Genomic DNA, 25365 nt, shown 5'->3' with positions numbered 1-25365 from the left:
CCTTTTCTGGCATGTAGATATAACATTCATACATAAAACAAATAAAATAAAAAAAAAAAAAGATTGTAAGAGCCAGGAGTCATGGATGATTTCAAGGAAACTGTCTTCCAGACATAGCAGGATTAGCACACACATAAACTCACAGCAGCTGTGGCAGTTTGCACAGGGCCTGCACAAGTCCAAAACAAATGGGGTCCTAGCACTAAGAGGGGAAGCAGACACAAGTTCCCATCCCTAACCCAGAAGCTATCTCCAACTGATAACTTAAGACAGGACTGTAAAACAAACTACCTCCAAATGTTCTTATTTTTTAATTTGGTGTAACTTTTAAAAAAATCATTTTGTTTTGCTTTGAAACTATGCTTAAACAGGAATGCATTTAGATCAAATCCTGTTTGTAAAATAACACGACAGCCAAGATAGTTATGATGGTTAGTTTTAACTGATGTAAACTAGAATCAATGGGGCAAGAAACTCAATGAGGGCAATTTCTCAGTTAGTGAAAGACCTGCACACTGTGGGGGTACCACTCCTTACAGAGAGGATTCTAGACTATGGATATAGAGAGAGCATAAGCTGAGCATGGGCTTGTATTCAGTGCTCTATGTTTTTGACTGTGGATATGAGACTAGCCACTTCAAGTTCCTGCCACCATGGCTTCCCCACAACAAAGATCTCTAACTTGGAATTGTAAGCAAAAAACAAAACAAAATCCTTTCCCCCTTAAGTTTGTCAGGATATTTTGTTAAAGCAACAGGAAAAGAAACTAAGTCAGTGGTTCTTAGTATCCCTACTGTAGAAACTCATTAGCATAGTCTACCTTTAGTTGGATCAATCTGCAAAACAACTGTGTTAGTATACAAAGTATGTGTTGTAAGTGACTATTAATATTTACTATTGGTTTATCTTTTTTTTTTCAAAAATGCTGCTTTATTCCAATTTTTTTTTAATTTTTTTAAAAAAATTTTTTTATCAATTACATTTTATTAACCTCGTATCCCAGCCGTGTCTCGATCCCTCATTCCTTCCCAGTCCCTCCCTCCCTCCCTCATCTCCACCGTGCCCCTTTCCAAGTCCACTGATAGGGGGGACCTCCTCCCCATTCATCTGACCCTGTTTTATCAGGTATCTTCAGGACTGGCTGCAAAGCCCTCCTCTGTGGCCTAACAGGACTGCTCCTCCCTTCGGGGGTGGGGAGACCAAAGAGCCAGTCATTGAGTTCCTGTTAGAAATAGTCCTTGTTCCCCTCACTTTGGGAAACCAATTGGTTACTGAGCTACCACAGGCTACATCTGAGCAGAGGTTCTAGGTTATATCCATACATGGTTGGTTTATCTTTTATTAAAGTTGCTGTTAATCCTAAACAGCTGTATAACCAAATCACCACACAGAAAGTATGATTTATTTAGTTACCCTAGAACACAATGCTGGGCAATAGTTACTCTATCCTAAACTTCAAGCCCTCATAGTTGCTTAACATTTAGATTTCCCACACTATACTTGCTTTTAGTGATATATATTGCTTTTAGGTCCAGTCCATCCCTCCACCTCATTCCAAGATCTCTCAGCTCTGCTCTCCCAGCTTCTGCCTTCTCTCCTCCTCTGCCTCCCACCTTCCTGTCCTCTGACTCCTCCCTCTCTTCCTGCTTCCTTTCCACTGCTCAACACTGTGACTGTGGCTGGTTGCTTTATTTTGGCATGTTTACACAAAGTTGAGACAGGTGATGCTTAGAATAAGTATCACAATGCAATGTCCAGATTGAAACCAGAGGGGTGGGGTGGGGGGGAGAAATCAGCATTTGAACGAACAAGGTAAAGTGTATACATTTCAAAAGAACATTACACCAACAACTATGCTTTAAAGACCTGGTCAAAGTCAGATCTACTCATCAATCATTTTCAAGTCCTTAGTCAACTAATGCTCTCCAGAATCTTGGTTAATACCAATAAATAAAAAGAGACCTAAAGAATGTGCTGGATGTCAAAAAGAAAAGAAGGACATGATTTGTAATTCAACTTCCAATTCTAAGCACCACACAATGTTATCAGATATAAGTGGAGAAGCACAGAGTAGTCTACCTAAGGGAGTGAAGTGCATGCCTTGAGCACGGAATCCTGACACCTTAATAAAAAGGTCAAGATTGAAGAATTATTTCAATGGTTACTTTAGATCCAGCAAACCTTAATTTTTTTTTTTTTTTTTTTTTTTTGCTTATTACAATTTATTCTTGTATCCCAGCTGTAGGCTGTAGGACCCGAGCCCGCTCCCACTTCCACCCTCCCTCAGTCCACTGATAGTGGAAGTCTTCCTCCCCTTCCACCTGACCCTAGCCTATCACATCTCATCAGGACTGACTGCATTGTCTTCCTCTGTAGCCTTGTATATACAGCAAACTCTTAAATGAAGTCTTGACCTTGTCATTAATTTGTACAAGTTAAAACTTATTTATATAACACACAGACACACACACACATGCACATACACACACAATTATTATTATTAATAAGATGGTATTCCTACTTTCTCTGTCTTTTTTGAGAAAGGGTCCCATGTAGCTCGGGATGGCCTATGACTTCCTATGCAGTTAAGTATAACATTTAGCTCCTCACCCTCTTGCCTTACCCTCACAGATGCTGGGATTACTGTGTGAACCACCACTTCCTGTAATATAATAATGTGGTTTACCATTCCAAAAGTTACCATCAAAAGTATGGTCCTGACTTTTCCTGAATGCATGTCTAGTGGATTTTTTTTAAGTGACAGATAATTAAAATTAACAGTAAAACTTTGCCGTCTAAATCAATTAGGGATAACTTTCTCCTAGAGAGAATCAGGGTTCTTTGTAAAAGTGACTCCTTTTGGGCCTGATGTAAGAAATCCTTAAGTTGAGCTTTCTAGTACGCACACTACCAAAGACTCCTTGGGTCATGTAAAAATTCAACAACGTGAGAGTAAACTCAGAAGGATACAAGACGGGAAAACTGGAACACTATAAAAATGGTAATGGCAACGGCCCAGATAAACTATTTAAAAATGTGAAACCACATTTTAAATCGACACCAAACGCCCAAATCTTAAACTGCTACAGCACTAACTCATTTGAACACCAGTCACATGTGACTTTGCCTTTTCTGTGTAAACACATTCTTGGTTAAGAGACTAACTGAGAAGGTAAAATTATTGCAGTTAAAAAGCAGAGAAGAAAGGCTGGAGAGATGGCTCAGTGGTTATGGGCACTGACTGCTCTTCCAGAGGACCAGGGTCAAATTCCAGCATCTACAGGGCAGCTCACAACTGTCTGTAACTCCAAGATCTGACACTTTCACATAGACATGTGTGTAGGCAAAACACCTGTACTCATAAAATTAAGGTTAAAAAAAAAAAAAAAGCGGAGAAGAAATGGTAAAGAATCTGAGCAGCATAATTAATTGGGGACCCCAATGACTAGATAGATTAGACCATCACGGCAATTGGTAAATTAAGCCCACTGACCACAGGACCCCACAGTCTATTTATTTTTGTAAACAAGTGTACTGCCAGGTAAACAAGCTCATTCATTTACATTGTTTTTCAGTTTTACATAGCTCAGCAGAACCTTTATGTTTATGGGCAGCAGGAAGTAAAATGCTAACTTGCAATCCTCCCGCCTTAGTCTCCTCTTCTAAATCCTGGGATTACAGGCGTGGGCTACTACACCCTGCCCTCTAAAACCATCTACGCCTATTGGTATACTAAATTTGCATAATATTTTAGCAAATACTTTCTTTTCTCAGCTTCAGTATTTCATTTTTGACCAAGGAAAAAAATTTTTTTCCTCTTGAAGTCTGACTATACCTGGCCTCTAAACTCAGATGACAAAATCAAGTACTACATATATATACACTATAATGGTCTTATACCAATCTGAAAGAACTTATAAATAAACACCAGGCATCTAATAAATCTAACCATCTTTTCTTATCCATTAAAAATATTTCTGCATAGAAACAGGCTAAGAAGTCTGGTTGCCCTTTTCAGAGGACCCAAGTTCGGTTCCCAGCACCAATGTTGGTGATTCAAAGTTAGCAGTAATTCCAGTTCCAAGAGTTCTGTCACTTTCTTGTGGCCTCTGTAGGTACACACACACACACACACACACACACATCCTTTTAAATGCATACAAATTTTATAACAGAAAGACTATCCATAAGGCTAATATTTTAAGTTGTCAAGCTTCTAATATTTTGTTTTATTACCCAACTTTTTATATCAAAAATTTATCTAATATAAATTAGATAAATTTAAATCATTCTTTTTTCCTCCTTATAAACACTTAAAAATAAAATATTGATTTAAAATACATCTTTTGTTGCTATTGTTGAGGTAGAGTCTCACTATGCAGCTAGGCTTACCTTAACTTCTGATTCTCCTGCCTCTGAATCCAGACTTCTGAGATTATAGGTAGCAATGTGATCTCTTTTTTTCTTTTTTTAAATTGCACACTAGGACATTAGTCTTCTTTAAATGAGTAAATCTCCCCTCAGGTTCTTCTAAAAGCACTGATCTTATGTCAGAATTTATAGCACATTTCTCAGCTCCAGGTGGAAAAAGGCTTACTAGAAAAAATGCATTGACATGATAGCTCATACTTAATTACAGTTGGGAGGCTGAGGCAGGAGGATTGCTCTGAGTTTCAGGCCCAACTGGGGCTTGACTGAGATGATTATAGGACCAGACTTCTTCACTCAGAGCACTTGAGAACAGAGTTTAATACTTTAGAATTTCCTGGTCTGTGCAAACATGTAATAAAAGTGCAGACCACTGTCAATACAAGCCTCATAATAAAAGGCATTTGTGCAGAGAACCTAAAGTTTAGTATTAAGTGGAAGAAATACTTCTAATTTCTTTTATCTAATTTCTTTTAAAGTTAAAATCAAGCTTTTCTGCTAAAAGTTTGACAAATGTTTTTGCTTTTTAAAACTTTTCAGATTTTGAATGGCTGAAGGATTATAAACTTGAACTATATAACCACATTCTCCTGAATTCAGTGATTTCTACTCAGAGAAAATTAGTTTGAACTACAAATACACCTATTTCTGTCTTAAAAAATAATGGGCTATTTGGACATCTCTTTAAAACAGTAACTTTTCAGCGGGGCAGTGGTGGCGTAGGCCTTTAATCCTAGCACTCAGGAGGCAGAGGCAGCAGGTCTCTGTGAGTTGGAGGACAGCCTGGTCTACAGAGCAAGTTCTAGGACAGCCACAGTTACCCAGAAAAAAACCTCTCTCGAAAAACCAACAGTAATTTTTCAATTTAGGGTTTTCTTCCCACGGTTGACCAGATTTAGTGGCTGGAACTTACCTGAAAACCGCAAGCCTGCTACATCTCCTAGGGACTCTTTGGTGGACTTGCAAGTGCTAGACTATCTGGCTCCGTGGTTTCGTCCTTAGGAATTTGGAAGACAGGGCTGCTTTTGATTTTGTACCACCCCAAATGTATGAATCCAATTAAAGGAACCATAACAAGCAGAACTTTGTATTCTCTCCAGAAGTTCTGAAAGCTCATAGTTCATTGACATCAGCACACCTAAGAAAAGATTATAGTTAAAGGAGAAAATGAAAATTAAATCAACCCCAAAACATAAATGGTCTCACATCACACTGACAAGCACAAACAGTACATATATACTGTACTTTAATAAAAGTTCACTTATGGGCTGGAAAGATGGCTCAGTGGTTAAGAGCACTTGCTGTTCTTGCAGAGGACCTGGGTTTGGTTCCCAGCACCTATAAAGCAGTTCACAACCATCTGTAACTCCAATTACCTGGGCTACAGTACCTAGGTCTCTGTTGGCATGAGAACACATGTAGTGTACAGATATATAATGCACATATTAAAAAATAAGTTAACTATAAAGATATTTTTCAATCCTGGCATTGGTGGTACACACCTTTAATCCCAGCACTTGGGAGGCAGATGCAGGTGAATCTCTGAGTTTGAGGCCAGCCTGGTCTACAGAGTGAGTTGTAGGACAGCCAGGAAACACAGAGAAACCTGGGCTAGACAAAAGCAAAAACAAAAAAATAAAACAAGCAAAAAGAAAAGAAAAAAGATATTTTTTAAAAGTTAAGAATGAGCACCTGCTTTGGAGCACTGACCTCTGATTTCCACACTGTGATGAAGCTGAACTCCTCAGAGTGTGTGGGGATCTTTGTGGTTGTGTGTGTGTGTATGTGTGGGGCTGGTAAATTAGCCTAGAGGATCACAGTTCATGTTCTGAGCCTGTCATGGAATCCAGAGGTTCACAATGGTCTCACGTTACTTGCCCTAAATCAGAGCACAGGTGTCCGTACCATTCATTTGGTTTAGCTTAGCTATAGTAACTTTAGCTTGTTCTTACTATGGAACAGTAACATTGAATGAACAGATATACTTTCACCTTGTTGTAGACTTTTGGTCAATTATATAAAGAGGCCACAAAAAGACAACAATGAGATTAGTACTTCAGACCACAGGTATTTTAAAAATTTATTTCATTTCTATGATGGCAACTCCCCTCCCTTTCACTTCTGCATTAGGAGATTTTATCTCTTCAATTTCCCAGTAAGACTTTAGTCAAGTTTTCTGTGAATTGTTATACCCCAAAATAAAAGAAAATTTCTTGGTGGCAGAAATGACAGTAATGTGAAAAGAGAAAAGGCAATTATATGTCCGAGAAGATTCCAAACACTTGGGTTCAAGATATCAGATTACTTTTTCCTTCAATAGTGTCAATTAAGATAATCATTTGATTATTTTCTACTAAGGATATGAATACAGATTTGTTTGTTGTTGGTTTTCTTTTTTTTTTTTTTAAACAGGAGAGTCTTATTTTGCCTATGAGGTTTCCTGGGCGCCATCTGCTGGTATTCTGGGCAGTGAAATTTCATTTTGCTTAAAATATGTGAAATGCAAAACACTCCCATAAAATGCAACACAATCATGCTAGGGTGTTAGAATTAATTGACCCGGATCTTGTATTTAGGATGTCTAATATTCACTATAACTTCATGTCTTTAGTGATATTGTTGCTGTTGGATATTTGTGAATCTTTATTACTGAATTCCAATCATTGACTTGAATAGTTATTTTAAAAATGTAGTCCTTGTAAAAATTGTTCCTGTTATTTTCAATTTAAGGAACAGTTCACATTTGCTCTTTAGTGTAGACACCAGGCCCAACTGAAAAAAGGCTAGAAGAAAGGATTCTGGAAGTTTTCATCATAAAGAAACAACCTTTGAAGAGATAGTTATCTTTAATCTGACTTAATCATTATGTAACATATAGTGCCTTGTCTGTATGTACACTTAAAGAGAACGAATCCACAGTGTGTTCATGCCCAACCTGTCCAGCACAGCAAAGAGAAGAATGTGCCTTTTCCCTACATTTTCTAGACATCTCTCCTAATTCAGCACCGATTTTGTCAGACGTTTCTAGTCTTGTAAACACATACACACACACACAAACTAAAACTAAATCTCAACTCCCAGTAATCCAATGGCTCACACTGAGTTCTACAGTTTCTGCGTTGTACAATCCTGTTCCAACTCCACCATGCAAGGACAGCTTATCAACATAAAGTCAGGGAATGTATCTGTTGTCAGTAAAGGTCAAATCAATACATATGAGTATTTTATATTCTTTGCTATTCTTCACATTATTTTCAGTTCAGCGTATTTATAATTAAAAGTAAACAATACGGAAATCCTTACAGACTTGTATGAGTGTGTCACTAACTATAAAGTCCAAAATACAGTTGATTACTGGCAGTCTGTGACTCATTGGAAAGGATATAGTGGTTTTATATGTCTCAGGTGTCTCCCAGTCCCTTTCACTGATTTTCTTGGCTATCATCTAATATTATTATATCTGAATTATAATTATCCTTAATGTCACCTAATATTCATGAGGGAGAGTGAATGGAGATCATGCAGATGGTTCTAGATTAAATGTCTAGTTGCTTGGCCCTTAGTGTGACAGCAGACTTTTATTTGCCCTAGTCTGCTCTAAATCTTCAAAGGGCCAATCAATTTCTACCCTTCATCATTTTTGAGATTTTCATTTTATTCTACCTTTGTTTCTGCAAATAATCTATTGGCTAGAGAATTTCATAGATATGCACTATTAATACCCCCAATTTCTTGTCCATACTGTAAAAATGTATCATCCTAGCTCTCATCTTAACCTTCCCTACTGTCTAAAATAAGGAAGCAGTACTTCTGCTACCTATGGCCCAGGCTCATTTGCCACCAGGCTGTCAGTTCTAATACCACCAGCCCACTTTCTTCTGGCTTCAACCTACCACTCTTAAAGGTCATTTTCCTCTGAATGCTTGTCACATTTTTCTCCACTACAAAGCAATCTGAGTCAACACCACCATCACCACCACCACAACAAATCTTCTTTCCTTCCAGACTGCTATTATACTTGGATTTTATTTTGGGGAAAAAAACAAAATCAAAAACAAAACTGAAAAAAGGAAGGCTGGAAGGATGATAGCACAGTAGTTTGGAGTTCTTGCAGGACTTGAATTTGGTTCCCAGCACCCACATCAGGTGGACCTGACATGTTCAAGCCTCTGAGGGCACCTGCAACTCAGTGAATACATCCCAACAAGGACACACACATACACATCATTAAAAATAAAGTAAGATTAAAACTATCTTACACTAAGCTATTCTACTCAGAAATCTGAATATAATACATTTTTCCTTGTTCTTGTTCTTCAAGATTGTCATCACATCCTGTCATTTGATATGACCTCCCCAAGACACAGTCCAGACACTTATGACCCAAAATGACTTTGTTTTGTGGCCTCATCATCAGTAGCCACCTGGAACTTAGTAGAAATGAAAATTCTCATGCTCTTCTGATCACGGAAGCCAAAACTCCATGATAGTATCTGAAAACATTCAATACAATTCTAAAGCTGAAATTTGAAAGCTACTGTTTCAGTGACTCTAAAAAGCTTCTACAGTCTTAACTTAGATAAAGAAAAAGGGAGTCATGCTTCTGTTTGTTTGGAAAATTCTGGTGACATTTTTGACTACAGGGTCAAAGTTTAACCTCTTATTACAGTCTATAAAGGCCATTAAGCTTTAGTTTCTACCAACTAGTTTTCAAAGAATAGAGTAAATCAGGTTAATAAGAATGCATTGTAATGGGGCTGGAGAGATGGCTCACAGGTTAAGAGCAGTAGCTATTCTTCTCAAGGTCCTGAGTTCAATTTCCAGCAACCACAGGGTGGCTCACAATCATCTATGGTAAAATCCAGTGCCACTTCTTATCTGCAGGCACACCCGCAGGCAAAATAAATAAAAAATAAATCATTAAAAACAAAAATGCATCATAAAGCAGTGACTTAAAAGAATGAGCAGTGGAATCCTACTGCCTGGGATTCAAATCTCCCCCAAATATTTGTAACTGTACTGCCTTAGCCAAGTCAATTACTCTCCTATCACTGGCAAAAGAGTAATAATGGCTTCCATATCAAAAAATTGCTGTATAGTTAACATACCTGAAACAGCCCAGACTTAGTGATAGATAACTATTAGCAGTGTTATTTGATCACCTATAAACAGACAATGTTTTTCCCTTGCCGTTTTTTTTTTTTTTTTTTTTTTTTTTTGGTTGTTGGTTTGTTTTGAGACAGGGTCATATGTAACCCAGGCTGGCCTCCAATTCATATAAGCTAGACAGAAAAATAAAAGTAAACACATCCAGATTCTTAAAAACCAGGTTTGTGGTTTTGGTGGCTCCTGTTGTATGTGTGTGATCTATCACATTATAGTTTATATAAAGTTAATATCAAATTACAAAGATTATAACACTATAGGAAGACTTTGGTAAATGCTCAGTACATTGCAGCTATTACTGCTATATACATATGCAACTTCTAATATAAAGAAGTAGGCACCTCCAGAAACTCCTGCTTGAGCACTGTGGTTATATGGCTAATCTTTTTACAGCTTAAAGAATTAGAATACTGTATTGCTCTAAATGTCTCTGGTGTTTATATCAATTTTCACTTGAGATATGAGTGAATTTTTTTATATTCAAATGGCCATTTACTCTCCACATATACTGACATTATAGACAAGAAAACTACCAAAGTGAATAAGGAATGGTGCTTGTTCTCTATGCCAAGACCAAATATTGAAGGGGATGAACTTAATAACTCATGACTGATTGAACACTGTATAGGAGCAAAAGCAAAATGACTGGTCCAAGTCTCCACTCATTCTTTTAAAACCATAGTTCTCCACTTCCTCTCAATTAACTGCAGTATGGTTTTAGTCAATATTCATAATGTTTAGTTAACAGTCATTTAACACAGGGAATGTGGCAGCCACTCGTCTTGTTCCTCTGCTTTATCCTCACTGCAGAACAGATACTAGAGAACCTTGCTTTCTTAGTTCCTCACAGGGTGGCTCATTATGATAGAAGACAAATAAGGGCAACTTTCTATTTCATAGCATAAGACATTTTGGTATTCTATATTGCAGAATCTCCATACATGTTATTGGTAGCTTATCACACACAAACCAGTAAAAAGTAACTAACCACCTCAGACCACCTCACATACAAACTGTTAGTAGTTTTTTGTTTGGAGTTAACTTTCCAAGCCAGGTGGTACCTGGAGGAAGACAGGGTTGATATCTGTAGACGCTAACTGGTCCCCACGCAGTGCCTGGAGATGTCCAGATAATGAGGGAAAAGTGCCAGAGATGAGGAGAGCACAAGCTCAGAAACTGGCTGACCACCTGATCAAAGGGTAAAAAAGACTGACTCCTGAAAGACAACTGCCTTTGTGCTTGTCATAAGGAGTTTGGCGTATTTTTCCCCAGGGTGTCAAACCACCTGCTTTCTCAAGATGCCAGCAGTTCTAAAGATACAGTTTCTGGTTCTCCTAGCATTATGGGTCTGGCATTTCAACCACAATTCCTGTGCTTCAGCTCTTCTCTCAGGTGTCCCTTATCCACAAAACCTTGTTCTGAACATTCAATCTGAAACTTTCCTCTCCCCTTGATTATTTTTCCTAGGACTTATCGCCAGACTACAAGCTCCACTGGGGAAGAAGCCTGCCAGTCTAGATCACCCATGTATAAAATAGTGTCACACACATATTATGTGACAACGGGAAAGCAGACGATTTTTAAAAAAACAACCCCCCCTTCCCCCTCTGATACATCGAAAGTATCCAGGCCTATGAACGTGACCTCAGAGATTCCCTCCTGTCGGATATGCTTGGATCTCTACAATATAGTCAAAAGCTCGGATAAAGTTTCTGCTTTCTCAGAGTTGAAACGAGCATGTTGCCAGCAGCTCTTTGTGTTTCAAGGAAGCCCCTACGGTCCCACAGCCCCCGGTGTACCGGTACCATCCCCGTGAAGGAGGTAGGAGTTCCAGGTTGCAGGAGGTAGGCGCCAGCGCAGGTGACCCCGACTCTTTCCAAGGACAGCTTCTCCATTCAGCTCCCTGCACAGGTGGGCTTGAGAAGCCCGATTCCTGGTACCGGCCAGGCCTGGTCAGCACACTCGCCCTACCACAGTCACACCCTGAGGGGGTGGAAGCGGGGCCCGGGTGACTCCCTCTCCCCGCCCCCAAATACCCTTGGCGGAGGCCACTCGCGACCTTCCCGGGCGGCGGCGCAGGGGGGCCCGCAAGCTGGCTTCCCACTGGCGGCTCGGGGGCTCTCACCTGCCCGCCAGCAGCCGCAGGTCGTCACGGCCACCGCAGGTCGCCACGGCCGCCGCCGGAACCTCTCAGCGCGTCCGCCCCCCTGGGCGGCGCGGCAGAGGGCGCACGCGCAGCCGCTCCCGGCCCGCTCCCCCGCCGGGGCCTGCAGGAGGCTCCCGCTGAGGAAGGGCCGGCCGAGAGGGTTCCGTGGGTGCCCACGACCGAACCTGAGCACGTCTGAAGACCCAGCGCGTGGTCCAGAAGACCACAGAACTCTCGGAAAACACACGGGGCCTGAACGGGCCGGTCCCGGTGCTCTGACAAATCACAGAGCGCCGCGGGCGGCCGTCCGCCAACAACGAGCGCCCAGCCCGTCAGGTCTCCGTCCCCCAGCCCTCCGGTGCCGGAACCCGGGGAGAGGCTGCGCCCGGCCGGCCCGCGGGAGGTCGGCGCGCGGTCGGAGCCTGTCGCCCTCCCGGACGCTCCGACGGCCAGGGTTAGGAGGAGGCCCAACCCCGCCCCTCCGGCGCGGCGCCCACCGGTTAAGGTCCCTGCCTTGCCGTTCTCTTTTCGCTTCGGAGACACTTTGACTCTTGGGCCGCCCGAACTACTACGAAGTTATGTTTAAGCATACTTTTCATTAGCTTGTCTCTGGCACTGTGGAAGCCACCTTTATTTTTCAACCCATCTTTTAATTTTCTCATTAAGAATACTTTCTACACCAGCCCTAGTAGTTTCATGACACCACGGAAACACTACGGTTTTTAAATTTTTTTTCTCCCGTCACTACATAGCATTTAATAACAGTGATTCATTATCTGCCAATCATATTTATGGAATTTGAAGCGGCTAAAAAGCCCGCTTCTGCCGCCATTTTCATTTGGGTTTCTAACTTTGAGATCAGAAGCCATTTTTCGTTTGGGCAGATCCTTCCTTCTAACCCATAGCGTTTTGCCGCCATCTTAGGTCCTGGCACTGGCTTCCAATATTTGCGAAGCCGGTCTCGCCATCTTGTGTTTGGGCGGTGGTTGCGCGAGGTGATACTGGGAAAGGGGAAGTAAGCCAAAACTTCAAAATCTTGTTCTGCCGCCCAATTCTAGTCTTGAATTTTCACATCCAGTTATTAGTCCACCAGTGACCCTGGATAGTAACAAAGCATATAAAGCCCGAACCCACCTCCCGCCGCCATTATAGGTAAGAGCACGATACTTCTGGCAACCTGGCTGTACCCTCTGTTGGACTGACCTGTTTCCCCATCTTATGTACCACTACGTGGTTTTGCTTTGCATTTTGGGAATTTCCACAGTCTTTCTCATAGGTTTTCCTTCTCTTTCCGTTAGTTTGAAATCACGCCGAGAGCTGAAAACCTGTTAAACATCAGGATGCAGGAAAGTGAGATTTAAAAGCGAAAATGATGTTGAGGGAATTTCTATAGAATAAAAGAGCCAAATGGATGGAACAACAAATTGTATCAATTGTATGGAATTTTGCATCTACAGGTGTAAATGTAGACCCCAGAAGACTTTAAGATATGATGTAGTTTGGGTTTGTATATTCTTCCCATTCATTCATTCACTCATTCATAATGAATGAATGAATGCATTCATTTATGGCATTCGTGGAATACTTAATTACCTTTAGGCTATAAAATACCAAAGTAAACTTAAAAACAAAAACTCAACCCTTTCTCATTTTCGCTTTGACATGTACGAAGCTGGAATCAGCAACATTATGCTGTATGGTTCTTATACTGCTGGGCCAGCAACCTCTTGTTCTCACTTCTATTTCTTGGGTACCTTATGTAACTAATTGCAAGTTAACTGACGAATACTCGAGTTAGTATGGCCTTGTTGCTCGGTGTGGTTATCTACCTGCCAGGTCCGTGTCTCCTGGGAGCATGTTACTTTGAACGAGAAGACATTGGATGTGGGCACACCGTAATAGACTTGGAAACTTTGGGCTCTGGCCTACCTTAGGTTTTTGTAGCACAGGGCTTTCTTCTGTATCTTTGTTTATGAGAAATGAAAATCAGGAGTTGTGAATCTTGTATGCCCATGACAGTCACCTGGGGAGCTTCTAAACCAGATAGAAATCGAGACTGGGTGGAATTAAGATGATACTAAGGTATTTAAGATGTTCATGTTTTTCAGGCTATTAGGAATAAGATTGCTTTTCCCCCTCCTTGTTGGTTTACTTAAAATACTGTGGGGACAGTGAGGAATTTTAGTTTGGGAGTGTTGTGAACCAGCTTCACAGTGTTTGGTTGTTTTTCCATATAAATCTTTTCCTTAGTATATTAAGTGTGAAAGAAGAATGAAAGCGACTTGTCTTACTGACTCACGAATGTTTCCATTGTGGATATGTATTTTTTATGAGTATGAAGGAAAACATTACTACACTGAAATACTGATTACAGTTTTTACATGCTACTTTTGAGGATGCTGACAAAATGTGCATGGAGAAGAAAATCAGCTCTGCAGGGCCCTTAGGGCCCAGTGTTTTTTTGTTTTTGTTTTTTCCCCTGCTCTGTTGCTCTCCTTGTGGAGCTCCTGTCCCTCCAGGTCTCTCTAACTCCGCCTTCTTTCATAAAATTCCATGCACTCTGTCCAAAGTTTGGCTATGAGGCTCAGCCTCTGCTTGATACCTCAGTTAGTAGAGTCTTTCAGAGGCCCTCTGTGGTAGGTTCCTGTCCTGTTCCTTGTCTTTTCCTGCTTCCAATGTCTATCACATTTGTCCTTCTGAATGAGGATTGAGCATCTTCCCTAACCAAGGACCGTGCATGGAGAAGACATAAAACCACTGCTCAGATGTAGCCCATAGACTCAGTCTCCAAGTGGGTTCCCTAGTAAGGAGAGCAGGGGCTGTCTCTGGCATGAACTGAGAGGCAGGCTCTCTGATCACCACCCCTGGAGGTAGGGAGGCTTGGTGCAGCCTTGCCAGGCCACAGAGGAAAACCATGCAGCCAGTCCTGATGAGACCTGATAGGCTAGGGTCAGATAGAGGGGGAGGAGGACCTCCCCTATCAGTGGACTAGGAGAAGAAAAGGGAGGGAGGAAGGGATCGGGAGGAAACGAAGGAGGAGGCCACAGCCAGATACAAAGTGAATAAATTGTAATAGATAATTAATTAAAAAAATAAAAAAAATAAGAAAATCAGCTCTGAAACTGTCCTCCGTGGCTTTATACTCCACTGCCTTCTCAGCTCCAGTGCTGTGATCTAACAGGTATTACAAAACACTGTGCTTTAATTTTCTAACTTGTAAGGCAGGACTCCTGAGAGTTAGGTAAGTTAATACAAGAAACATGCTCTGTAAAAATATGACATGGGCTGGAGAGAGGGCTCAATAGTTAAGAGTTGTGTGTTGTTCTTCTGGAGAACCTGAGTTCAGTTCCCAGCACCTATGTCAGGCAGTTCACAATTACTTGTAACACCAGCTTCTTGGGGGATTCAAAGTGTCTGATCTCTGTGGGTGTCCACACTCACATGCACGAACCCACACACAGGCACACACTTATACACGTAATTGAAAAATAATAATCCTTTAAAAAGTACCTGGCACATAGTAATAGGTATAGAAATATTAGCTTTAACTGTTTTTATTATATTATAATTAAATCTTTGGATTATTAAGGTTTTGTTTATACATTGCCATGACTGAAATTCTTTTGCTTTCCACTATGTGCATCTGTTTGAAAAAGAAGGTGGTATAAATACATTATCCCAGGCTAGGAATATGACTTTTAAATATTATTTTTCAATCGGAAGACCTTCTTTTATACATAGCCTTACTGAGATAAAATTGTGTTACAAATAATAACATGTATTTAAAATGGACAGTGGGTGTGCTTTACATATATACACTGGTAAAACATGGGGTCTTTGCTTTCAGTGTGCTCATTTTCACATGACTCATTTTCACTTCGTTCTTCTCCAGCTTATTTGAATCGAAAAAAAAAGTTATTAAAAATCATTTAGTGCTAAAACATTTTGTGTTGGGATTCTCTTGCATGGTTTGTGCCTTAATTTTTATGAATAAAGTATGACATTGTAAAAATGCAAAATGTGGGGCTGGAGATAGCTCAGTGTTTCTTGCTTAGCATGCGGTACTGGGTCCAACCTGCAGCTAGATCTGTGCTTAAACATTTTCAGTTCTCAGGATTGAACCTTTTGCCTCATAGGCAAATGCTCCATTTCTGAGCTATAACTCTAGCCGCCCCCCACCTCCATTTTAGTTTTGAAACAGAGTCTAAGTTTTCCAGGCTAACTTTGAACTAAATTTCTCTCTCTCAGTCTCTGGAGTAGCTGGGATTACAGGATGGACCACCTGGATTATTTATTTCTGTTAATTTTTAAATTATGTATATAATATGTATCTGTATGTGGTTTTATGTATGCGAATGCAGGTGCCTGTACTGCTCAGGACAGGATGTTGGATCTCCTGGAGCTGGAGTTACAGATGGTTGTGAGCTCTGAGATAGGTATTGACATGGGACCTGATGACGTATAGCCAATGCAAGAACAACAAGAACTCTTACTGCTAAGCCATTTTTCCAGGCCCAACATTGTTATCTCTTGATATGTATATGTCTAATCATTTAATCTGCCTTAAGTCTTTCAATTTTAGTTCGACTATATTACTTTAGGGATTTTGGATAATAATCTAGTACATTTAGAGACCCATGAGATAGCAAAGTAGAGATTTGCAAAGCCAAAGCCAGAGATATCCCAGAGTTCCCAGCTGTCAGGAGTTGGAGAATACCACTTATATTTTAAGGTTTAGTGTTTCTGTTAACAGAAAAATCGTCCATCAGTTGCTTTTGATAGCACTGATTTGATTTATGTTACTTTGAAGGTAATACAAAATGAAGATGTTAAAATCCTTGGATATAAAAGTTAATTTATGTCCCTGTTTTGATTTATTCTGTAGAAGACATTAATGTTTCATAATTGAAATATTTTAAGTTGGCATGACACACCCACACAGACCTTTCTTGTGTGTGTGGGGTTAATGTAACCACCCTGAAATCGTGATATGGACCATGTCTGTCATCAACCTCTATCTCCCACCCAACAGCTCCACCCATTTTCTCCAGGTATCCCTTATGCCCGTCTGTCCTTCAACCCTCAGCAACCAGTGAACCAATGTTATTTTTCCAGAGATACAGTTTTTGCACCAAGAAGATTAAATTTTTAGGAAGAGTGTGTTAATGATTTTCAGAATGCATTTTATTTGATATTTTTTTTTCAATGAAGGTGACCAGGAAATTGTAATTATCAGAATTGTCAGCATTAGGTTATAAACTAAATCACATGATGTCTGCTTATATGTTCATGGGTATGTTTAAGACTAATCATCCACTGAGATTCAGGCATGGAGCCAAGTAATGACATTTATGATTTCAGAGCACAATGATTATACTATTTCATGGAAAAAACTAGAGACACAGAGTTGAATAGGCTCGGGCTATGTAAAAAGGCAGAAATTAGGAGGATGTGCTTTGCTGGGTCTGAAGACATGATTGGATTGCATTAAGGCATCTATGTGTGCTTCTGATAGTATCAAATGATAAATAGATGTAGAATATCAGTTAATCATTCCATGCAGGGTATGTTGGGCTGAAGACTCAGCAGGTAGGGGAGGTCTAGATCCTGAGTCATATGATTGTCGTGACAGCTGACTGACAGAAAAATAGAATCAATACTTGGAATTGACTCTGTTTATAGTATTTCAACATCTGGTCCACATTTCATAAGAAAGGAAAAAAAAAGGTGTTATAAGCATACTATGTATTCAAGGTTGGCCCCTGAGTCATAGGAACAGTCAATTCTTTTTTATGCTGAGGCTGCCTTTTAACCTTTACTTGTCACCAGTAAGACTTTTGCTTCTCTGTCACATATTGGCCTTTTACTAAAGTTTGTTCCTGCATATCAGTTTAACAGTAGTCTATTCAGGGCAACAGTGATGATTTCTCATGTTTTAATATAGTTGTAACATCAGAAATCCTAGGGCCCTTATTGTTTTCTGTTCAATTCCCATAGCTAGAAAGCTTTTTAAGATGATAGAAGCATAATAATTTCTTAGATAAAACTTGAGATGGAGAGGTTAGAAGCCTAGAGTTAATATTTGGCCTCTTAAACCAGGGTAGCTGCTTTCAAAAACTTGTCACACAGGCTAGAATTACAAAAAAAAAAAAAAAAAAAAAAAAAAAAGGAAGACAAATGGGGATTTCACATTGCTCTAGATTTTCCCACAGAATAATCTAGAAGGTCACTGACTTTGTTTATTTGAGTTTATCTCTGCTTTGTATTTAAATGACAGGAAAATCTTGTGATGTTGTCTAATCTGCTTCTATTCCTTCCCCAAATTACTTTTCCTAAGAAGCTTAGGCCATTTGCCTCCCTTTCTTTGCACACATGGAAGCACATGAGTTTTGATGGGGGCCATGCGTTATCCAAGTATCCTTTTTGTGAAGGAGTGCTTGTTTTCAGTTTGGAGAAAGTAGGCTCAGGAATGCAGAATAACGGATGGTCATATTTGTAAGATTTATGATGTGCTGCAACTCCTCCATAAAGTAAAGTGTATGGTTTCTGTGTACTTGGAAAAATTCATCTTTTTGGAGATTGTCCTAGATTTCATAAAACTAGTCTACAAAATAAAGACGCCCATTAGGATTTAATAGATAGTTCTGTGGCAAAGGTTTTTTTACATTAGGGCTTGAGACCCTAGGCATGTGGCTTGCTGCTCTTGCAGAAAAGATGTTTCCAAATTTAAAACTTAATATTTTTAGGTTAGTTTTGAGGTTAATATTTCTAGTCAAATGAATGTTAGAACATCAGCATTTTAGCAACAAAAACAAAATGAAAATAAAAAAACAATGAAAGGCTACAGTAAAATGGACTAAATTTCAACCATGTGTCTAATCTGTTGTCCATTTAATTTTTAAATTTATATTTATTTATTTACTTATTTTATGGTGGTTCAAGGTTTTAGAGCTAAAGATTGAATCCAGAGGCTTGATCATATGAGGCAAACCCTGAGTTACATTATTCCTAGCATAAAACATTAGGTTTTTTGTATGAAACACAGCTCTCTCAACCTTGACTGTATGGGACATTAAGCATTTAATTCAATATTTATTAAACTGCCTGTTTACAAAAATCTCTTCAGAAGTATTTTGACTTCCTTTAAAAAAGATTTAATCTTGAATTTGGGATTGGGGACAATAAAGCTTCATTGGATAAATGGGTATTAATATAAAATATATTTATAGCCTATAGCAACTGACTGCTAGGACCGTAAAGATGATTAATCAAACTTCTGATGTTTATCTGTGTGTTAGCTCAGTTATTAAAGAGATGCTGAAAAGACTTTGTCCTAGGAAACTTACAGTGAGGCAGAAGAAATACTGACGACCACAGTAACACAGTGTCTAGTGAGCTGAGTATAAGGGTAGATGTGTGGCTGTGGTCAGGAGAGAAACAGTTCAATGTGAACAGTTACAAATGGCTCCAAGGAACACATGGAATTTTGGTGAATGTTGGATTATCAATAGGATACTTCAGGAGATAGCATTCTGTTCAGTATTCATGGCAGGAGGTAAAAGTACCTAAATCTCTGTAATCAAGGACATTTGCTAAGGGCTTTTTTGGTGATGTCAAGGACGCTGGATCTGAGGTAGAGGGTGGGCAAGGGGTGCTAGTCAAGGGCCTGTGATGCTGTGCCAAGCAGTTTTGAGTACAGGCTTCCTGGCCACACCCCTCTGCTGATGGTATCAGATACTGAGAATTGAGAGGTGACAACAAGTAGTACTCTTAAGAGGCTATGATTGTGGGGTACTCTCAGGATAATATTCTTTTAAGATCTGAATTGGCATTGCCATGTGTTAGTATGTGTGGCTGCTATCACAAAATGTAATGAGAAGTCTAGAATTAGGTTTTTTTTTTAACACAGAAATATAAAAATTTGTTTTCATTTTAATGCCAGGTGCGGGGATATGGGGCTGCTTTGGACTGTCTACAGCAGTTGACTGTGATTTTCCTCGTGCTCTAGTATAGGCATGGTTTTCCCATTTGCAGGTAGTTTCTGCTCTTGTGAACTTAAATTTTCTAAATGTTAATGAGAAAGGAACAATAGTAACAGAGAGACCCTAAGTTACAGAAAAAACTGTGGAATTAAAACAGCCTTTCTACTGTAAGAATGTGTTAATATCAGAATGGAAGGCAGTGAAAGTTATGCACTGGGGACATGGATTTGCTTATATATCCACAGGAAATGAAAAGCTATGGATACCATCAAAACTGATAAAGATTAGAATTGAGCATGAGAAGTCTTCTGAAAACATTAGCCACTGACCCAAAAAGTCCTTATTTCATTGAATATGTCTCTGTAAACAACACAATTAATGGCTTAAAATGGAAGGGGGAAATGTAGTGAGAATTCTGGAATTTTGGGTTCTTTAAAAAACACAAAAATATGTTTCCATTTAAATCCCAGGTGTGGGGAAATGGGCTGCTTCAAAATGACCCCAGCAGCTGACTATTATAATTTGCCTTGTGTTCTAGCAGAGGTATGGTATTGCCAACTGCAGATAGCAATTGTGTGACTTTGAAATTCTGGGAACTTTTCAGAGGGTATGTAAATGCTAGAGCCCTCATAGGTGGGGTTGTTGGTTGTTCAGGGAGATTGGTTGCAGTTTGTTACTAGTTGTGCTCAAAGAACAAACAAAAGCAAAGAAATTACCTTTAGGGATCTTTTTTTCTTCTATTCTTCTTTCTTTCTTATCTAGTGATAGGGAGTGAAACCAAGGAGATAAAGCATGGGAAAAAGAAGAATCCACAAAGTAGCAAAGACCAGTTACAACAAAGTGATTTATGTTGGGTAATATATATTTATTTTGAGACAGGCCAGTCAGTCTCAGACTTAATAGATATGCAAGGATGACTTCAACCTAACAGTCCTCTTACCTCCAATTTCCAAGTGCTGAATTACAGATATGCTCATGCCATACCCAGGCTAAACTGGGTAAGTTATGAGCATTGGAAACTTACTGCTCATAGTTCTAGAGGCTGCAAAATTCAAGCTCAAAGTGCCAGGGGATTTGGTGTCTGATGAAGGCTTGCTCTTTGCCTCAAATTGTTTCTTTAAAACATACCACTTTTACTGTTTTTTATTCAAAATTTTACTGATAAATTGGACCAACTGAAAAGAGAAAAAAACTAGTTTTATGAAAATTCTTTATGTATCTTGTCATATTCTTGACATATCAGATCCTAATGTCAATTCCATTTGGAAAGATAGAGACCGTGTCTGTATTACTTCTCAGGGGACTTTATAGTGGTGTGTGAATTTAGAGAGTCTTAATTTGTTGATATCTTCTAATTTTTCTGTGTCTTCAGTAGAATTACCTACATGCTTGCAATTTTCCAGACTAGAGATCCTTTGATTCAATAAAAAGGATTATTTTTTATTGTAATGCCAAATAATATTTTAGTGTATGGAAGCTACCACATTTTGCTTATTCATCAGTTGATAGATGGTTTATCAGTTGGTTTATCTCTACATTTTGTTTATTTTGAATGATGCTACTGTGAAGCTCCTCTGTATTTTTGGTTAGAAATTACGTTTTTATTTGTCATATATATATATATAAATATATATGTATGTATGTATGGGTCATTGGGCAAATCTAATGTTTTGCAGACCTGACAAAACACTGTGTAAAGCATTTTGCTTTCCCACTGGAATTCCAGCTTACATTTTATGAGAACCTTGTATTCTTTTGTTTTGATTTTAGCCATCTCTGAGGATATAAAGTGAGTGGTATTTTAGTATAGTTTTAATTTGTATTTCCTTGATAGCTAATGATGGTAAACATCAGTTCATGTGTTTATTGACTATTTTAAAACCGTCTTTGAAGAAATGTTTAAGTCCTTTGTCCATTTTTAAACTATGCTATTTGTCCTTTTTATTTATTATTTATTTATTTATTTTAGGTTGTAAGGCTTTTTTCCGTATTTTGGATGGGAATTCCTCATCAGATGTATGACACACATATATATTTTTCTCATTCTGTGAGTTTGTGCTGGCTAGCTTTAAGGAGATGGCTCTGTTGGTAAAGTATTTGGATATTAGGTACCACATGAGAACTTGGTGTGGTGATGACAGCATCTGTAGTCTCCATGCTGGGGCAGCAGACATAGGCCGATGCCTTAAGCTCTTTGGACTAAGCTAGTTGAGTTAGTGAGAGTTCAAAAGTTAAGCTAGAGCGGTGTTGATGGAGACTCCTTTCAAGACTTGTGGCCTCCACATTGTATGTCCACATGTGCATGCCCATGGAGTGCAAGCACTCCACACACAAAGATCAACAGGAAAAAGCCAGAAACTACCATTGCCTAAATTAATGATGATGAAAATTTAAAATAATGATCCAATTATTCCACCAAACTTCCTAAAGCTGTTTACTAATTATAGCAGATTTTTTTGTGTATGTGTGTGTTAAGAAAGTGGAAAGGAGAGAGGGAGGCAGATGAGAGAGAAAAAAAAGAGAAAAAGAGGGAGAAATTTCTATATTCATGAGCATGTTACTTGTGAATAAAGTAATTTGATTTCTTCCTGTTTTGGATGCCTTTTATTTGTTTTTCTGGTCTATGTGTTCTTTAGTACAGTTCTGAGTAAAAGTGGCAAGAGAAGACATTACTTTTTGCTCATCTTAGTGGGAGGAAATATATACTTATATAATTTTAGCTATGAGTTGTTCTCTTTAAAAGTGTTTTAAGACTCTACCCAGCAAGGTATCAAAGCAGATGCTGAGACTCATAGCCAAACTTTGGGCAGAGTGCAGGGAATCTTATTAAAGAAGAGGGAGATAGAAAGACCTGGAGGGGACAGGAGCTCCACAGCGAGAGCAACTGAACCAAAAAATCTGGGCACAAGAGTCTTTTCTGAGACTTGATACTTCAACCAAGGACCATGCATGGAGATAACCTAGAACCCCTGCACAGATGTAACCCATGACAGCTCAGTCTCCAAATGGGTGCCCTAGTAATGGGAACAGGGACTGTCTTTGACATGAACTCAGTGTCTGGCTCTTTGATCACCTCCCCCTGAAGGAGGAAAAACCTTAGCAGGCCACGGAGGAAGACAGTGTAGTCAGTTCTGATGAGACCTGATAGGTTAGGGTCAGATGGAAGGGGAGGAGGACTTCCCCTATGAGTGGACTTGGGGAGGGGCATGGAAGGAGATGAGGGAGGGATGGTGGGATTGGGAGGGAATGAGGGAGGAGGCTACAGCTGGAATACAAAGTGAGTAAACTGTAATTTATGAAAAAACATAAAATTTAAAAAAGTGTTTTATTAATTATTATTGTTTATCGTATGTGTTTGTGTATGTATGTGTGTGTATGAGAGAGAGTATCATGTGCAGACCAGAGCATTTGTTTGAAAGTCAGAGGATAACTTTGTTTTCTTCTCTCTCTTTTTTTAAAAATTTTCTCTCATACACTATACCCTCTCTGCAGTTTCCCCTCTCCACCACCTCTCTACCCGTTTCCGTTCCTCCTCAGCTTCCCTTCCAAAAAAGAAAAAAGGGGCGGGGGTGGAGGGTGGGAATCAGGCTTCCTGGAGATATCAAGTCACATGGCATAACAAATCACTAGACCATCCTTGTCTACAAAGAAACAGGGAGTGCTGGCCCACGCCTTTAATCCTAGTAGCCAGGAGGCAGATCTTTTTGAGTTCATGGCCAGCCTGGTACAAAACCCTGTTTTGAAGAATAAAACAAAACAAAACCAACAAACAAAGCCAGCTAGGCAAAGACCTTCATATCAAGGGGGATGAAGCAAGTCAGTAAGAGGAAAAGTGTTCCATGCAGAGGCAAAAGAGTCAGACTTTCTCTACTCCCACTATTGGGAGTACCACAGGAACACCATCAGTGAGTCCCACAAGAACACCAAGCTACACAACCATAAATAACATATGCAGAGTACCTAGGTCAGACCATGCAGGGTCCAAGTTTATCACTCCACTCTTTGCTTAGTTGATTCTCCTGGTATCCTAGACCTCTGTGACTCCTACAGTCCTTTCTTCCCCTCTTCTGTGGAGTTCCCCTGGCTCTGTCTAGTGCTTGACTGTGGGTCTCTGTATCTGCTCCCATAAGTTTGCTGGATGACGACTTTTTGAGTTGGCTGGGTACCAATCTATGAGTATAGTAGAATATCATTAGGAAACATTTTTTTTGACTTTTTTTAAATCAGTCATGCTTTGTTCTATCCTGGGTCTCCAGGCTGTCCTGCCTTCAGTTCCTGGCCCTCCAGTCCCTTTCCTGGCATGGGCCAGAGGACAGCTTCCAAGAGTGGTTTTCTCCTCTTTCTGTGTATTCTGGGAGTCAAATTCTATGATTATATGGTATATTTTCTTGATTACTTTTTAGATCTTAAGCCACCTTTGCATTTCCGGGTAAATTCAACTTGGTTTGTAAACATCTGGTAGAGTCTTGTAGGGAAGCTATCTGAGCTTGCACATTTGCTTCTGCTCATTTTTTAGGTTATCATATTAGTGTAAGATTTTAATTAAGGACAATTAGAATTGAAAGTTTTTCTTACACTTCTTACTGATATTTTATAAAGACAACTCTTCCATAAAACATCCCTCCAAAGTGATAGTTTGATATATCTAACCACAGCTTTCTTTTTCCTCCTTTGCAGGTTCGTAGCTCCTGTGGAAATCAGTAAACCATGGAATCTAAGAAATTTGCCATTAAAGTAAGTAATGCTCAGTAGCTGCCTTTAAAAGGTCAGTCACATTCTCATATATGAGTTTTGACATTCTTAAATTGATCTCTACGTTTCAAATTTAGAATTGTGGAAATTTTAAGTAGATAACATCAAAATTTTAAGAAGAGTTGGAGGAGAAAACTAATAGTTTTACAATTTATAAGGAATTCTTTGCTTAAAATCTTTTATGTAGGATATTTCTTGGTCATGACTTTGTTCCCAGAGCTAATATTAATCATTCACATTGCATGTCCATAGCATGACTTCTGAGGATGACAAAACAGGTGAAAGTCAAAGGAGAGGGCGATGCTATTGTATCTGGGAGAGTACCCCTGCTTGGCTGCTGTCTCGTTAGCTTTCATTGTCAGCTTAACACAGAGTAGAATGGTCTGAGAAAGAGCTTAGGAGGAGTTGCTTGGATTAGACTGGTGTGTGGCCATATCTAGGGGAGGAGTGTTGTCTTGTGCATTTGTCGATGCAGGAAGGGCCCAGCTTGCTGTGGATGGGTGGTCCTGGCTAAGAACGTGACATAAGCATGGGCATATGAGTGACCCTGTGGGCAAGCTAATGGGCAAGCCAGCAAGGAATGTTCCTCCACAGTTGTTGCTTCAAGCTCCTGTCTTGGGCTCAGGCCCTGACTTTCCTCAAAGATGGCCAGTGATTTGGAGTTGTAAGCTAAAACAGCCACCCCCCACCTCCAGTTGCAGCCACCCCCCACCTCCAGTTGCCTTTATCCAGTGTGTGTTCACAGAAACAGAAAGGAAACTAGAACAGCTGGCTTCTTTCATTTTTCTCTTATAAATATTCCTTCTCTATTGATTAATAGTAGAATTGAGACCTTCTTAGGTATGGAGTGATAAAGGTTCTCTGTGGGGACGATAAGTGGAAGATCTGTAA

The 25365-nt window shown here is 39.6% G+C and overlaps 2 protein-coding genes across 2 annotated transcripts in view; one reads left to right on the top strand and one right to left on the bottom strand.

Moving 5' to 3' along the window:
• Positions 1 to 5341: 5341 nt before the first annotated feature.
• LOC132653781 (uncharacterized) lies at positions 5342 to 5545 on the bottom strand. Its single transcript, XM_060383196.1, has one exon. The coding sequence runs from the start codon at positions 5543 to 5545 to the stop codon at positions 5369 to 5371; it is 177 nt and encodes a 58-aa protein (XP_060239179.1). The 3' UTR covers positions 5342 to 5368.
• A 6654-nt stretch (positions 5546 to 12199) lies between these two features.
• The window catches only part of Slx4ip (SLX4 interacting protein), a 174940-nt gene continuing 161774 nt past the window's right edge, over positions 12200 to 25365 (top strand). The window contains exons 1-2 of the mRNA XM_060383199.1: positions 12200 to 12892; positions 24400 to 24456. Of these exons, the coding sequence (XP_060239182.1) occupies positions 24430 to 24456 (27 nt within the window). The 5' untranslated portion in view covers positions 12200 to 12892; positions 24400 to 24429. The remainder of the gene's footprint in view (positions 12893 to 24399; positions 24457 to 25365) is intronic.

This window comes from Meriones unguiculatus, chromosome 4 (assembly GCF_030254825.1).
Source record: "Meriones unguiculatus strain TT.TT164.6M chromosome 4, Bangor_MerUng_6.1, whole genome shotgun sequence".
NCBI classification, from domain to species: domain Eukaryota; kingdom Metazoa; phylum Chordata; class Mammalia; order Rodentia; family Muridae; genus Meriones; species Meriones unguiculatus.
This window is presented reverse-complemented; position numbering and strand designations above follow the sequence as displayed.

Bases quoted from the DNA above. Each gene is read 5' to 3' on its own strand.
- LOC132653781 (XM_060383196.1), bottom strand. From the start codon at position 5,545: ATGAGCTTTCAGAACTTCTGGAGAGAATACAAAGTTCTGCTTGTTATG.